This window comes from Grampus griseus (assembly GCF_964374135.1).
Source record: "Grampus griseus genome assembly, chromosome: 12".
NCBI lineage: Eukaryota > Metazoa > Chordata > Mammalia > Artiodactyla > Delphinidae > Grampus > Grampus griseus.
Genome location: NC_139006.1, coordinates 14,924,170 through 14,941,439, shown reverse-complemented (window position 1 = coordinate 14,941,439; position 17,270 = coordinate 14,924,170). Strand labels below are relative to the sequence as shown.

Sequence of the window (17,270 nt, the reverse complement as noted above, 5' to 3'; positions counted from 1 at the left end):
TCAGAGAATAAGAAAAAGCAAATAAATAAAATCCCAGTCTAACAAAAAGAGAGATTAACAAGAGGGAGAGGTGGCCTACGAGGGGTGGGGTGGTGGAGGGGCGAGCTCAGAGGTGAGGGAAGGTGGGACCACACCACCCCGGGGCTGACATGGCAATTATGAGACGTGTGCACCCCGGAGAACTCCGAAAGCAGAGACCAAAGACATCCCCAAAGTAGGCTGCTCCTAGGGCAAGCAGGGGCCAGGCCCCGCCCGGCCTAGTTCTGACCTGATCACACATGAATGAGTCTCCTGGTCACGCCAGATGGTTCCAGGGGCTGGGTAAGCTGTGACAAACAGAGTCACTTGGGATCCTGGGTGTTTTGGGAACCTAGTGACTCACTCCCAGATATGTTACTTCATGGGAGTCTGTTATTAAGTGCCCTGGGTGTGTGCAGAGAAGACGTGGTCCATGACTTTGCAAAAACTTGTGCTCCCAGAAACAGGCACATCAGGACCCAAAACAATAGCACCTACTCAGGCACAAAGCAAACCCTGATTCAGTACGTGAGACATGAATCAAACCTGTCACATGCAGGTGCTAGGGAGCAAGTGGGCCTCCCGCGCAGTGTATTCAGAGGATGCGAAGGTGTAGAAGTGCAGCCACTACCCCAACCGGTTAGGGGCGGTTAGGGAAGCCTCCATGGAAACAGTACAAGATCTTCGGCTGAAGAAATATGGAGTGGGGATAGATCAGAAGCAAGAGACAGCAGCCAGGGGAAGGTTTGGTAGTGAAAGTGGTTCAAATGAAAAAAATGTGAGATTATGTGACTGTTAAATAAACGAGATGATAGGGGACCTCCCCTGGCAGTCCAGCAGTTAAGGCTCCATGCTCCCAATGCAGGGGGCACGGGTTCGATCCCTGGTCGGGGAACTAAGATCTCGCACGCCGCGTGGCACAGCCAAAAAATAAATAAATAAATGAGATGGTATGAACAGCCCTACGTTTAAGACTTTTGCTTATTGGTTCTAATTTCTGGGAGGGGTAGTGCAAGAATGAAGGCCCGTCAGCCAGGGGTATAACTGAGGTGGAATTTCTCATGGCCTGGAAAGTGCTGGGGCCACTGCCACGTGGATGGGGGCCAGGTTGGGAAGGTGGATCAGAGGACTTAGCATTCAAGGTCTTCATTTTCATTTGATCCAAGAACTTGGCCTAACCCTCACCAAGTGAATGGGTCTGAGTTTATGGTTTCCTTATCTATACTTCCTTATCTATACTCTGAAGTTAATGAAAGTTTCAAAGCCACTAGAGCTTGGATGGAGAAATGTTCCCTCTGGGCAAGGCCTGAAAACAGAGGTGGCAGGTCTGTGATCCGAGAGCAAGAGGGACCCACAAACCTGCCTTCCCCAGGGGTGTGCTAGGCACACAGCAGCCCACCAACACTGATGACAAACGAGGCCCACGGCTCCACTGTCTGCCTGTGCAGGTCACTTCCCTCCCCACCCACCGAATTGCACATCTGAAAAATGGGCATAAATACTGTTACTTCACAAGGGCTCGTAGGAGCGACCGCTTATGTTAACATTACTGTACACAGTGTTTCCAGCTGCAATCAGTTGTAATAGTGCTTGCTGCCTCCAGTGAGAGAACAGCAAGAATGGTTCTGGGGAAGACTTCTACTTTAAGGTAGCAGAAAGGATGCTCTGATTTGTAGCTCCTGGATTCACTGTTGGGCCAGGGTGCAGGGGTGGAGCCCACAGAGCACTCATGGGAGATATTTGCTAGTGTTGTTCCAAAGGCAGGCTGAAGTCACCAAATGTTCACCTGGGAGACTCCCCAAACATAACTGAGTCTTCCAGGGAAAAACAAAGCCCCTAAATCACGCCTTTAAAAAAAAAAAAAAGATGCTGCTACCGTATCATGCGCTTGCTTGTGCTATAGCTAAAATACACAGGGAAAGAGATCTTAAAAAAATATTTTTAGGGCTTCCCTGGTGGCGCAGTGGTTGAGAGTCCGCCTGACGATGCAGGGGACACGGGTTCGTGCCCCGGTCCAGGAAGATCCCACATGCCGTAGAGCAGCTGGGCCCGTGAGCCATGGCCGCTGAGCCTGCGCTTCCGGAGCCTGTGCTCCACAATGGGAGAGGCCACAACAGTGAGAGGCCCGTGTACCCCCCCAAAAAATATATATATATATATATATTTTTTTAAATTTGTCATCCAAACACCCCAGTTGTAATCCAAAATGACAATTCCTCAGTCCACGGAGGGTGGTTATGAGAACAGAATTCAACCCTCCTTTTCTCCACTGAATGGAAATACCAGCTATCCAGGAATTATCATGAAAGAGGATAGAGAGAGTTAGATCTACGCTTCCTGGCTGAGCAGACTGAGAACTTCCGGATCAACTCTCTAGCAGGATGGACTGTTTAGAGGGCTGTGTCAGGGCACTGGAACAAAGCAGAAACTTACCTGCTGGATACAGTTAGAAGCCATGCCTTTTTAACTCAGGAGAATAGGTCCTTTCTGATCCTAAGAGCTTGGCAGCAGAGCATATTCATTCCAATCTCTGCTTTTCTTTCACTAATTACTTTCTCCTTGCCAGATACAGCTCCTGACGTTACTAATCTGAGACACGCCCTCCTACACATGTATCCCAAGCCAGGCGAACTCATGAAAGGACTCACGGGTCCCATATTGTCCAGATGTTTCCTGAGTGCCTACAGTGAGGCAAGAACTGCACTGAACTTCAAGAGACAGAAAGAAAGAGAGAAAGATGCCCAGTCTGGGACTTCCCTGGTGGCGCAGTGGTTGAGAATCCGCCTGCCAATGCAGGGGACATGGGTTCGATCCCTGGTCCAGGAAGATCCCACGTGCCGCGGAGCAACTAAGCCCATGCGCCTCAAGTACTGAGCCTGTGCTCTAGAGCCCGCGAGCCACAACTACTGAGCCTGTATGCCGCAGCTACTGAAGCCTGCGTGCCTAGAGCCCGTGCTCCACAACAAGAGAAGCCACCACGATAAGAAGTCCGCGCACAGCAACTAGAGAAAGCCCGTGCGCAGCAACGAAGACCCCATGTAGCCAAAAAAAAAAAAAAAAACACTCCACCTGCCCATAGGCTGATCTACTCTCTCAGTTGAGCCTTCATTGTCCTTTGTGCTCTCAACTCCTGCCACTGTGCCATCCTATCAGAATTTACTGCCAGGGCTACAAACTCAAATGCCTGCAGGCACCAGGCAGGTAGCAAACGTGGGAAGCTGGGGTGTGTGAGACGGCAGGTGCTGAGCCCTCACGCTGTGAACAAGCATAATACCTGCTTAAATACCATTCAGGCCAAACAAAACAAGTCCCATCATGTGCCTAGGCCACCCCCTGCCACCTGGTCTTGCCACCCATTTCCAACCACTCTTTGCAGGGCAGCCCGAGTGAATTTGCAGACGCTCCCCTGAAATGTGACCATGTCACTCCCCTGCTTAAAGCACTCTGGGACTCCTGCATCACCCCCAAGGTGAAGTTCCACTCCTCAGCACGGCCCTGGAGGCGGAGAGACCCCCCAAGATCTGGATCCAATCTCTCCTCCCCGCCCACCAGTCAAAGCGCCAACCACACCCACCCGTCCACTCCAACTCCTCTACACCTCTGCTCCCCTGCTCCTTTCCTTGAGATGGTCTTTCACGTCCAGCTTCCACTTCCTGCTTCCTGTTCATCTGCTCTTTAAAAACTGAGCACAATAAAGCTTAATCTATCTCTCTAAAGCCTTTATTGATGTGCTCCCTCCCCAAATCAAGCAGACTGACTCCATCTCCTGCCCCAATATTTCACCTCCTTGGGAAAGCGCTTCCACCTCCCCTGCCCATCCTTACTCTCTCCTCCTCTAAATCCGCCCACGGTTACAATAAAAGCCACAAAAGTAGCATGTCATATACTCGTCTGTCTTATTGCCAACCAGACCATAAATCCTTCACGAGCCATAACTAGATCTGCTACGTTTCTGTGACCTCCGCAACAGCGGTTCTAAGCTCTGAAGAAATCCATGCCTGCCAGTTGAAAAACTCTTAGCTTTTCAGTTGACAAGATGACAACGATTCAAGAAAAAAAAGAATTAGAAGACGACTAGCTATTAAACTATTAATTATTTTTAAACTTCTAATGCCCACTTGAATCTTTATCACACATCTCAAAGTCAAAGCCACAAAAAAAAAATAAAAGAGTCCCATGATCAAATAGCTAAGAAAAGAGAAGAGGGACTTCCCTGGTGGTCCAGTGGTAAAGAATCCGCCTGCCAATGCAGGGGACGCAGGTTCGATCCCTGGTCAGGGAACTGGGATCCCACATGCCACAGGGCAACTACGCCCGCGCGCGCCACAACTACGGAGCTTGCACGCCTCAATGAGAGAGCCTGCGTGTTGCAACGAAGAGCCCACATGCCGCAACTAAGACCCAACACAGCAATAAATAAATAAATAATAAAATAAATCTTTAAAAAAAGAGAGAAGACAGTTGTAAAGTTGGATGCAGACAAGAAAGAAGGAGCAAAGGGCACTCCCACACGGAGAGTATCACGTGAACTGCAACCCAGAGGAAGCAAGGAATAAACAGAAAAGAAAGATGAAGGGGATCCCGGGAGATGCACCCATCTGCTCTGTCCTCCCACCTCACCTGCCTGGCCTGGCTCTACCAGGGATCGAACCCGCGCCCCCTGCGGTGGAAGCGCGGAGTCTTAACCCACTGGACCACCAGGGAAGTCCCGAAATCCGGTCTTTCTTTAGGTGAAGCACACAGTGGCAGAGAAAAGTTTTCCCCCAGCCAGCTCCGAATCTCACGGAACGGCGTCCAATGGTGAAGAACCTCTCCGAGGCCACGGAGAGCACATCCGTTGGTTCTGTATTGTTTCCTTATTTTGAAGGAGTTCGTTCCGAACAGAAAACAAAGGCTGAACAGGTAGGTTCTATGTCGCAAAGTAGCAGCCGCTGACTAGATCTTACTCAGCGGGCTGATTGGGAAATGTGAAACGGTTGCTGACATGTAAAAGTCAGAAGGCTTCCGACGAAAAGCGTAGGTTTTGATTTCTCTGGAAACACTGGAAAATGTAGTCACAAGCAGCCCATGAGCCCACATGGTAACGAATGGCCAGAGGGAAGTAGCAGCCAGCCCACCAGACAGCACGTGCGCTCCCCAGCGTGTCCCCGGCCCACCCGGGCCCAGGGCAGCCATGTGCTCAGGCACTTCCTACAAGGTCACTTCAGCTGAACCACAGCCTCTCAAGTGCTTTGAGCAGAGAGAGAGCCATATGTTTTTATGAGTAGATAAGTACCTCCAACAAAAAGCAAACACAGCAGAGGGGGTCACCAGTGCAAAAGGCAACCCAAGCACTGATGGCCTGAATCAGTTCTCCTGTCCAGGGACACCCTCGAGGCAAGTGATGATAGGGGGTCACCTGCCCCTGGGAACCAGTGACCTTGGGGGATGGCCCTCCTCGGCCACCCCAGCTGGCCTTTTGAGTCTCGTGCCCTGCTCCAAGGCCGGCCCTCCTTTGCCCTTCCTTTCCCAAATCTTGACTCCTATGAGTTCCCATTTTCAGCCCAAACTGTCTTGTTCCAGCCACAATGATGTGAAGTTTAGCCAAATGCCTGTGCGTTGGAAAAGGGCGTACGCTGAGGGGAAAGCTGCATGAAGTCATGGCTGTCCTTTGCGGTCTGTTGTTTTTTCACTTGCCCATCTTTTCTAGTTTCTCAGTGATGACCCGATACCACGTGTACAATGAAATCCCCGTAAGTTTTGCTGTTTTTATAACACGAAAGGGAGTTCCAGGTATGGAGCCCCAATTGAGAGTAACATGCCTTGCAGGAAATAAAAGTTTAACTGAAAAAAAAAAGAGATGAAGGTATAGATATCATAGAAACCAACTTCCTTTTGGAAAAGAAACTCTGGCCTAAAGTTCTACCTCTTTCACAAAGCTTTGCTTCCCGGCGTGCAGCACATCAGCTCAGAATCGGAGTTCCCGAATCAGAAGACCTGGGTTCCAATGCTGCAGCCGACACTTCCTGGCTGTGTGACCCTGGGTAAGTTTCAACCTCTCAGAGTGTCAGTTTCCTCTTCCGTCAGATGCAGATGCTGAACCGACCGCACAGATCTGCTGGGAGGACCCAATGACTGAGATGGCACATGTAAAGTGCTTTCAGACGCTGCCTGGCACATGATAGGGGCTCAATACCCATGAGCCATTATTATTATTTTATTTATTTATTTGTTTTGGCTGCATTGGGCCTTCGCTGCTGCGCGCAGACTTTCTCTAGTTGCGGCGAGCGGGGGCTACTCTTGGTTGCGGTGCGTGGGCTTCTCATTGCGGGGGCTCTCTTATTGTAGAGCACGGGCTCTAGGCGCCCAGGCTTCAGCAGTTGTGGCCCCCAGGCTCTAGAGCGCAGGCTCAGTAGTTGTGGTGCACGGGCTTAGTTGCTCCACGGCATGTGGGAATCTTCCCGGACCAGGGATCAAACCCGTGTTCCCTGCATTGGCAGGCGGATTCTTAACCACTGCACCACCAGGGAAGTCCCGAGCCATTATTTTTATTGTGAATGACCTTACTCAGCTTGGACTGATGAGGAGAAAAGGGAGAGAGTCAGGAAATGTCCAAATCAGGGAAGTCACCCAGCAAAGGGAGTCCTATGGACTCCCTGAGCATGAAGGTGGGATGGGGATGGTCCTGGGACCGATGTCCCTCCTGAGGGCTTGATCGCTTTGTGCCTCCTCTGGGTTTCCTTGCAGGGCCACCGTGCTGTGATTCGCAAGGCAACCCTGGGGGCGGGCACCGCAGCCAGGGGCCGTCAGAGCCCTCCCACGTTCCCTCCCTGACTTGGAGGCTGAGAAGTTGAGTGTTCTGCCTCATGAAGCGCTCCTGGAGCAAATGCGAACTTAGCCCCCATAAGGCGATGGGTAAAGAGCAGTTCAGCAGCCGCTCCAGCCTGCGCCCAGCTGCCACAACTGCCATTTTGTCACGGTAGCTTTCGGCGTGCGGAGGGGAGAGATGGCATTTCATGGCGGGGGGCCTGAGGCAACAGACAGGATCCCCCATGAAGACTCGGAGGATGGAGGAAGCGAAAGGCTTCAAGTGTGGGTTACGAGGCTGGAAGCCAGCAGGCCGGATGCTTGCTCATTTGAATTGGTGCCTCCGCCGGCCTGGTGACACAGGCATTCTGCCTTGGCGGGGCCCTAGGAAAGCCAGGGGACCAACTCCCGCGGAGCCAAATGCCCAAGCTCCCTGGGAAGCCGTGAAAATCTAACTGCTGTTCCGGCTCCAGTTGCCATGCTGCTTTTGCTTCCCAGCTTGGCGGGGACCACCTGCTGTGCCAGGAGTGGGCCAGAAAAGGATTCAGACCTCGGCCTGGGTTCAGCACCCCCGCTCATGCACTATGATCTTCCAAAGAAGAAGCCTAGTCTCTGGTCATGACAATAATGCCTAGGACTGGCTGAGCCCTTACCATGGGCATCACACACGTGATCTCACTAAATCCCCACGATAGCTCTACTGGAAGATACTATCATGATCCCACCGTACAGATGACGACGTTGAGGCTTAGAGATGCTAAGTTCCAAACTCAGCTAGGATTGGAAGCCTGCAGCTCGACTCCAGACCCCGAATGCTTAACCATTCCACCACCCAGGGTTATCACAAGTGACAAAAGCTACCCAAGTCCTCGGCCTTTATTTATCGTTTGGCAAGTATGCTGGGGAAGCTTGGTCAGAGAAAGAACAACAGACACAGATTTCTGTGACGGAGCACCTACCCTGGGGTTGGTCACCCCTGGGAATACAGCCCCACTGCTCTATCCCAGCTCGTGTTGGCTACACCTGCCCTGAGGCCAACAGCTCTGGCCCACCTTGACTAAGACAGGTGCCAGCTGGCTGTGGCTGCAGGAAAACTCTGGAAAAGGAGCCAGGGTGCCTGCCGTGTGTTGGCCCCTGCAAATGGGCAGTGGCCCTCCACCTTGTACTGGGTCTCAGGTTAACTCCTGATGGTACATTAGGCATAGGGGCAAAGGAGGGAGAGGGGGTCCTCTGCTCTATCACCTTAGGCCTTATCCCTGCATGGCCTGTCACCAGAAAGCCATGAACCACCAGCACCAAAGTAGTGCATGAGACAAAGTGCCCTGCTCAAGCCTCAGCCACCGCCTGGCCCACAATCCTTTTACCACCCAGAAAAGGCCGACAGTACAGGCCCATCTTAGGCAGCTGTTGGGTTTGAAGGCAGTGAGAAGGCAAAAGCTGAGTGTGACCAGAAGTCCCCTGGAAAATCCCTCGTATTGCCCACAATATTCAGGCTCTATGGTCTAGAGATGGTCCAGACCGCTGACTGATGCGCAATGCAGACAATGGGCTATCTCAAACTGCGCTGTCAAACGCCAACCCCGCTGACTATTTTCAAGGCTATTCCTAATTCCATGCTTTAAATACCTTTGCTCATACCTGCCTCCTTTATCAACCTGACACCCCCTGCCTGTGAGTCATTCATTAGCATTTCAGCAGCTACTCTTATAGCCCAGAGATGTCTGAGTCCGGGATAAAATCCATCCTTTCCCATATAAGGAAAAAAAAATCCAAACCCTCCAGTTTCCTTTAGGGATAATTCCCCAGCATTGATCACCCCTAGCATAGGGTCAAAGGGCACAGGCGGCACAGCCAGATTCCTGGGGACCGCACCTAAGGAAAGGGCAGGAGTGTTATGGGCTGAATTGTGTCCCCCCCTAAAATTTCTATGTTGAAGTCCCAACCCCCAGGGCCTCAGAATGTGACTGTATTCAGAGACAGAGCCTTTAAAGAGGTAATTAAGGTAAAATGAGGTCATATGGGTAGCCTTAATCCAATAGGACTGGTATCCTTATAAGAAGAGATTAGGACACAGACTCACAAGCTGAGGACACAGTGAAAAGGCAACTGTCCAAGAGGCAAGGAGAGAGGCCTCAGACAAACCAACCCTGCCGACACCCTGATCTTGGACTTCCAGCCTCCAGAACTGTGAGACAATACATTTCCACTGCTGAAGTACCCCCCCCGCCCCCTTCTGTGGATTTTGTCACGGCAGCCCGAGCACACTAAGACAGGGAGCGTGTGGTACATAGCCAGAGGAAGGCACCAGTGACAGCTGCTGGGTCAGGGTGGAGGCCCAGGGTCAATCAAGGCACACACCCTCAGAGAGCTGGCTTAGTTCTCAGTGGCAGTTGTGCCCACACAGCTGCCAATTCTGCTGAAGGCCTCTGTCTACATTCTATTTTCGTTTTTTTAAATTGGAACTTGTAAGTTTTATTTATAAAAATGATAACAGAAACCTTCTTACTTTTTAAAGACTATTATTAAGTACACTGCATTTAGTTTCCTTTAGAGAAATGCTATTTTTCAAGGATTTTGTTTTTATAAAACTTTTTTTCTCTTCCCTTCTGCCTGCATACTGCCAACGCCTTAACACCTCAAGGGTTTCTATCAGCCACAGACCGGGGGGCAATGATGGCAGCCCCCAGGACAATCAGCTGTGCTGGGAGTGATGAGACTCCAACCACTGGTGAACAGAGGCAGGAGGGGCTGCTGCCCACCTCTGACTGGGCCCTCAGACAGCCCCTCCCATGAGCTAAAAGGCCTCAGAGACCCAACTAGGTTTATTTGGACCATGACTTGTTGAGTGCCTGCATACGGTAGGCATCAAGCTAGGTGATGCACAGATGAATGAACACTTGGGGCCTTGGAGGTGATCAGATGGTTAAACAAGTCATTTCCGCACAGTAAGTAGCCATAATAATGGAAGCCTAGACCAGATACCAAAGCAGAAAAGGGTGAGTAATTAGCCCCATCGGGAATAGGAGGTCCAGTGAAGGCTTCAAAGAGATGGGATTATCAGCAGGATTGTCAAGACAGAACTGAAGCTCATGAGTAAACAAGAGCCTGGGGAAAGCATGCCAGACAGTTACCAGCAAGGCGGAGAGGTTTAAGAATATACCGGGGATTCCGAGAACTAGAATTGTGGGTTGAAGCAGGAAATGGGACTGGTCAGGCAAGAAGGCAGTAGAACACACATGCTGGCTAAGGAGTTTGGCCGTCATCCTGTAAGGGACAGGAAGGTCCTGGGGGCGGCAAGCTGGGGAAGTTACAGGCAGGCCTCAGAGATGCTGTGGGTTCAGTTCCAGACCACTGCGATCAAATGAATATCGCCATAAAGTGAGTCACATGAAGTTTTTGGTTTCCCAGTGCATATAAAAGTTATGTCTACACTATACTGTAGTCTATTAATTGTTCAATAGCATTATGCTAAAAAACAATGCACACACCTTAATGAAAAAATACTTTGTTGCTAAAAAATGCTAACCATGGGACTTCCCTGGTGGCGTAGTGGTTAAGAATCTGCCTGCCAATGCAGGGGACACAGGTTCAGGCCCTCGTCTGGCAGGATCCCACATGCCACAGAGCAACTAAGCCCGTGCGCCACAACTACTGAGCCTGTGCTCTAGAGCCCGCGAGCCACAACTACTGAAGCCCACGTGCCACAACTACTGAAGCCCACGCACGCCTAGAGCCCGTGCTCCGCAACAAGAGAAGCCACTGCAATGAGAAGCCCACGCACCGCAATGAAGAGTAGCCCCCGCTCGCTGCAACTAGAGAAAGCCCACGTGCAGCAACGAAGACCCAACGCAGCCAAAAGTAAATAAATAAAATAAATAAATTTATATTAAAAAAAAATGCTAACCATCGTCTGAGCCTTCAGTGAATCGTAATCTTTTTGCTAGTAGATGGTTTGAAATATTGCAAGAATTACCAAAATGTGACACCGAGACAGGAAGTGAGCAAATGCTGTTGGGAAAACTGGTGCTGAGAGACTTGTTTGATGCAGGGTTGCCACAAACCTTCGATTTGTAAAAAACGCAGTATCTGTGAAGTGCAGTAAAACAAGGTACGCCCATACCAGGTCAGATTTGTGTTTTAGACGGACTGCTCCGAAAAGCGGGCATAGGGGACCTTGAGAAGAAAGTCAATGCCAAAATCCAAGCATGAAATAAGAAAGGCCCATACGGAGGAGATGGAGCAGGCAGGCCGCCTCTGAAATCTCTCCTTTCCTCTAAGAGGCACTACTGTTTTTCCTAGCCAGGCTTGGAGGGTTATAGCCATTAGTTCTTAGAGATTTTAGCAAATATCGCAGGAAGAGGATGAGACAGGAAACTGAGGCACTAGTGCACTTCGCAGAAAGCACAGTTTCCCTGGACCCCATCAGTTGTTTATTTTGTTTTTCTTAAACGAACTATAAATGAGCCACCGACTTCGCCAAGAAATGAATGGCCTTACTAGCGGGCTATCCAAGGTTAGTTTTATTGTCTACTTGGCCTATTTCCCAATCATCAAGCGCCTTCATCATTTCAAAACCTGATCTTGACGCAGAACTAGGCTGCTCTTCCCACTTTGATCCTTCAGGAGACCTGGACAGCCTGTCATCAACACCGATACTGTGGGAGGACTTAAAAGTGGCACCCACAACAATGATTAGGAGTCCAATTTAGAACCTTGAGCCTGGCTATTTCCAGAATGATCCATACCCTGTGCATATCAACCACCCTCCCTCCAGTCCATTCCCTCATTGGTGATGGACTTAACCGCTCCCCTCACTAGGGGGTATCCTACTCTGAAGCTGAGACAATGTCACATTCATTTACATCCCTTTCCCCAAAGCACCTTACATGGTGGTGTTAGAGGGAAGATCAGAGAGACACTGCTGCTTGCTAGCTGTGTGACCTTGGACAAGTTACTTAACCTCTCTGAGGCTTTGCTTCCCCAGTAAATATGGATAATAACAATAACTCCACCTTAAGGTTATATGATGAGATAATATATGTAAATGCTAAGAACCAGCACTCACACTCATTAAACGCTTGTGAAGGAGGAAAAGGAGAGGGAGGAGGGGAGGAGGAGGAAAAAGGGAGGAAGAGGAGGGGAAGGAACTCTGGGGTCAGTCCTCGGTTCAAATCTCTGCTCAACCGCTTGCTTGGCTGTGTGACATCAGGCAAGTTCCTTAACCTCTCTGACTCACCGTTTTCTCCTCCGTAAAATAGGGATAATACTGTCTACCTTGCAAAAAGGATCTTAGTTAGGATAACAGGTGAGAAAGAGCCTGAGGGGAGGGGGAAGGGTAAGCTGTGACAAAGCGAGAGAGTGGCATGGACATATATACACTACCAAATGTAAAATAGTTAGCTAGTGGGAAGCAGTCACATAGCACAGGGAGATCAGCTCGGTACTTTGTGACCACCTAGAGGGGTGGGATAGGGAGGGTGGGAGGGAGGGAGACGCAAGAGGGAAGAGATATGGGAACATATGTATATGTATAACTGATTCACTTTGTTATAAAGCAGAAACTAACACACCAGTGTAAAGCAGTTATACTCCAATAAAGATGTTAAGAAAAAAAAAGAGCCTGACACTTAGCTTGCCAACTCTAGGGTATTTAAGGAGTGGGCCTGAAATCACAGCCACTGATTTCTTGGTCCTGAATGGCACTTAGGGAAAAATCTGGTCTACTTTCTAATCTTCCTCGATCGCCCAGCTCTGCCACTCTGGATGGGTGAACACGCTAAAGCAAAGAGAGGCCAGTTTAGAGGGAGCCAGGCCTCCCATTGCACCCCCATCCACGGGAACAATGCTGTCCTTCACCACTTCCAAGGGGAGGCTGTTAAGCTTCCTGCAAGCCAACTGTGTTCTCTCTGGACAAAGGAGATGGGAGAGCCAGGCTCATCTTTCCCTGGACCCAAGCAATACCCCTGGCTCAACAGTATGGCTTGTGGGTAGAATTTCCATCTGCTAAGGAGACCCTAAAGCACTAGTCCCTGACATCTTAGGACCCTCCATAAAAGGCAAGTTATTTTAAGCCTCTCTTGGACCCAAGGTCTGAGCAAACGAAGCAAATGGCTTCGGGACAAGAAAGGTTTTTAAGGCCTCTCGTTCTGCCAGAAACACACTTAAAATCTAAAAAATTTAAAACTCGCAACCTCTCGCGGGTTCACTTTGTGCTGCTGGGCTTTGGTTTAGAGGAAGACAAAGCAAAACCCCAAACCCTCAAATCAATGGTTCACGACAAATGCTTGCCGCCTTCCACCCTGTCCCGGGCAGTACAAGGACTGAGTGCCAGTGGGGAGAAGCAGTCAACTCCACTTTCCTGCCAAAGATCAGGCAGACAGAGACCAATGTTGAAATCTGTTTCTTTTTTTAACTAGGAATGGGGCAGGGAAGCTAGCCAAGGAGCAGGTTTGCCTGAGGTCCCCACCAAGCATCCATGAACAAAACCAGGGTACCACAGGTGCAAGAGAGGGGAGGCGCTGAGGGAAGCAGGGCAGGCTAGTCCCGGAAAGCACCCCAAAATTGAGGGTGCGGGATTAGGACCCCACAGGATTAGTCTCCCAGTAGTTTCTGTGTCAGAACTTGGGAGTCAAACGTGGGGTCAGGCATTCAGGTACATGCATCTACCAACAGAGCACCAAGCCCACAACTCGCCCCCTGAAACAGAAAAGCTGCACCCCCTCCCCCAGCCCACCCTACCATCTTACTTCTGCTGGGCAGATCCTCTTGGCCCAGGCCGTTGGAGGGAGCTAGTAGGGTGCTGCCACCCTCATCCAAGGTCAGGATGAGGGGAACGTCGTCATCTAAACTCACGGCCATGTTCTCCTCTCCTATAGCCCTCAGGATGTGATGTCCAGAGCTTTAAGTAGTCTCTGCTTCGAGCTCCAGTTCAAAGCCACTGGCCCAGAGGTGCTTCTTAGAAACTCCTCCATCAGTGGCATCTTCTAGGGTTTGGGGGATTAAAAAAAAAAAAAGGACAATTATCAAAATACAACCACTACTGATGAAAATGTTCTGGAATTAGATAGTGGTGATGGGTACATAACCTTACAAATATACGAAAAACCACAGAATGGTACCCTTTAAGATGTAAGATGATGGATCTTATAGTAACGTGAATTATATTTCAATAAAAAAGAGTATTGCAGTATAATAGCACTAAAATTCTGTGCAAGATTAAATACTGAAAAGTTAAGGGTAATTATGTTTGGAGATTGGGATTATGGCTAATATGTTCCCCCTCTACCCTTCTTAACCCTTGTTTGTGTGTGAATTTTCAGAGGTTTCAAAGACTTAAAAATATATATACATATTCAACCATTCAAACAATAGTAGTTAATACTCAGTGAGCGCTTACTATATGCTGGGGCTCTTCTAGCAATTTTTAAGTAAAGCTGATTGAAACTTCGTAATAGATAAGTAGGATTATTATCCCCCATTACAGAGGGGGGGACTTAAGGCTTAACTTAGAGAAGTTAAGTAATTTACTTGTCCAAGAACCCACAGTTGGAAAGCCAAGCTTTGAACTACACAATCTGACTCCAGACCTGTGCTCCCCGCCAGCATACTACAATTCCTCCATGTCCCAGCCCTGGTATTTAGGCAGCACTTAGCTCCAATGACCTATAAAGAGTTAGTGTGCCAGGTCATCTAGATTTGCCCATATCATTCTTATTACTCTCCTAGATTTAGGTATTTGGGGAGGAAGGGAAAGAGACTAGAATATTTTTTTAAGTGATGTCCGGAGTCACACAGCAAAAACGCTCATTCTGAACTCCCAATTCAAAACGGTCAGAACTAGCCTGTTACAGTTCCTATTTATAAACATTCCCATTTCCGCTGAGGAGGACCGAAAGAAAAGCAAACGCTCAGCAGATCTAACAGCAGACCTTTGAACTTGAAAACAACAGCAGGTTCCTTCCTCAAACTGCTGTATTCTGGTCTCGATCAAGTTTGCCTCCAAACTAACCCACTGAATGGCAACCCATCAATTTACTTCCTTCACGAATCACCAGGACAATCCAGGGCAGGCCCCTGTGCGTCAGTACCTTCTTAAAATTAGGCAGTAAAAGTGAGCACCATTCTTTGCTGCTAAGCCTGTAGCGGTCTGCCCAGTAAACTTCCTGCGAGATTTTTTTTTTTAAGTTTCCTCCAGATCTGGGGATTAATTTCACTTTTAAATCTCAGTAGTGGGAAGACAGAAAAGGAAATTCCAAATGAGATGTTACCATTTGGCTGTCTTAAGCATTATATGTTTTATTTTTTTTCTTTTTGGCTTAACTTTTTATCACAGCTATTTTCAAACACACTCAAACGTAGAGAGAATATATAAATGAACTTCCCTGTGTCGATCACTCAGCTTTGACAATTATTAACATCTTGTCATTCTCTCCCATATTTATTTTGAAGGCTGGAGAGTCTATTAACTTTCTCAACTCATCAAGGAGAGCTTTTTTAATTGTATCATTGTTATCAAAATAGCTACTGTTTTTTATTTTAACTGTACAATATATGACTGGTTGCTTGCAATGCATGCATTAGTTCTGTGGACCTCAGCCGGGGTGATTCCCCTGCGACACACACACATTAGCAATGTATGGAAACATTTCTGATTGTCACAAGTAGGGGGTAATAGTAGGTAGAGGCCAGGGATGCCTGGAAACATCCTACCATACACAGGTGAGACCCACCACAACATAGAAATATGTGGCTCAAAATGTGAATAGTACTGCTGTTAGGAAATCTTACTTAGCTAATGTCCCCACTTCACAGATGAGGAAACTGAGTCTTAGCAGGGTTAACTTAACCTGCTTCTTGTAAATAAACAGCAAGGAAGTGACAGAGTCCAAATTTCAACCCAGGCAGTCTGAATTCAGGGACCCTCCCCACTTAACCATTACCCTTCATCTCTTCCCAGACGGTCCCCTCATCTGAATTCAAACCCATTATTTTACAGAGAGGGAAAAGTGAGGCCCAGAGGAGAGAAGGGAAGCACTTGCCCAGGGTCACAGTGCTTCTCCCTCTGCTGAGGAGCCAGAAGGGAAGGGTCACCCCTAGAGACAGGTCCTAAGGAAAGAGGGCAGGCAGGCTCTTGTGGGGTGGGTCGCCTGAGGGCGCCAGGGAGACAAGCAGACGAGGGAGGAGGGTAACGAAGAGGAGTGCGGGCGCCTGCTCCACGTGCTCGTCCTTGCGCCCCTTCTCCCCGCCCCGGGCTTCCCCGGGGGATCCCTACCTGCGGTCCCCGCAACCAGGGCTGGAGGGAGAGAAAAGCGGCGATGACTTCCCCGCAGGCCTCTTGGCCCTACCTGCCCGCCTCCCACGTTCCAATGCCCTCACGCCGAGCCCCCTGACCCCTGACCCCTGCCCTCTCCATCAGGCCAACCCTCACACCCCCTGAATTCTTACATGCGCCGCCCCAGCAACCCGGACCGCGCGCCGGGGTCCGCACCGCGCAGCCCAGCCCTCCGGCGCCGCCGCCAAAGCCACGAGCCCGGAACTGTTGCAGCTGCAGCAGCCGCCGCAGCCACCGCCACTTCAGCCGCTGCCACCACAGCAGCTGCGCCAGCTCTCCCATCCACCGCCTACTGTCCCTTCCACCCCACCGGCCCCGCCCCATTTTCGCTTCGCCGCTGCCTATTGGCTACCTCAGCTGTTATGATGAGCTCTGATTGGTCAAGTCTTACGTCCTTCCCCAGTTCTTGCCTGCTGCTAATGCAGGACTCCCTGCCTCCCTCCTTGAGAAGGGGCGGGACGAATAAGCTCCGCCCCTTTCCCTTCCGTTTCTCCCCGCCTTACTCGGTCAGCCCAACCCAGAGGGAGGCCCGAGTCTTCCAATTGGTGGAGGGTTATAGAGACGGTGCTTCTGATTGGTAAATCCTCAGGAGGTGGAACGAACTGAGCGGAATAAGGAATTTAATGGTGAAAAAGAAAGTCAATCAGACGCTGAGTCCCGCCTTCTGAGATTGGCCGGTAACCTAGCAACGCAGTCACCTCGGTGGTTACCACGGAGAGAAAAACCTGAAGCCCTCGGAGCAGGTGAATGACTTTGTGGGGAAGGGCTGGGAATGATGAGGAGATGTTGAATGGGGTCTAGCCCTCAATCCTTTGGCTCTCTGAGGAATCAGTAGCCCCCCACCGTGAGCCCGTCCCCGACTCAGGATCCTGCTCTCCAGCCCCTGCCTCAGTTTGGACCTCCCTCTCAACCCCCTGCAAGGACTACTGGGCATCCTCTACTCTGCCCCTCCACTTGTCCACTTCCTCATCCGTAAAACGTGGATGATACTAGTCAAGTGGAGTCGCATCAAAGTTAACTACTTTCAAGTCAAACACAGGTGCTGGGAGTGAGAGTGTAGTTTATAAGTCCGCTACCATTCCACCCAACGGCCTATATATACATCCCAGGGTAAGCATCCAATGAAAGTGAGTGT

At 49.8% G+C, this 17,270-nt stretch overlaps 1 protein-coding gene across 6 annotated transcripts in view; it reads right to left on the bottom strand.

The window, feature by feature from the left end:
- Nucleotides 1-16,412, bottom strand: part of TPCN1 (two pore segment channel 1) — a 63,991-nt gene extending 47,579 nt beyond the window's left edge. For 4 of the 6 annotated variants that reach the window (XM_082667417.1, XM_082667419.1, XM_082667420.1 and 1 more), the window contains exons 1-2: nt 16,249-16,393; nt 13,551-13,787 (exon numbers count right to left, since the gene is read on the bottom strand). In XM_082667417.1, the coding sequence (XP_082523543.1) occupies nt 13,551-13,662 (112 nt within the window). In that variant the 5' untranslated portion in view covers nt 13,663-13,787; nt 16,249-16,393. Of the gene's footprint in view, nt 1-13,550; nt 13,788-16,075; nt 16,163-16,248 lie in introns of those variants that run through there. The other 2 variants (XM_082667416.1, XM_082667418.1) reach the window with 2 other exon arrangements.
- Nucleotides 16,413-17,270: the final 858 nt, after the last annotated feature.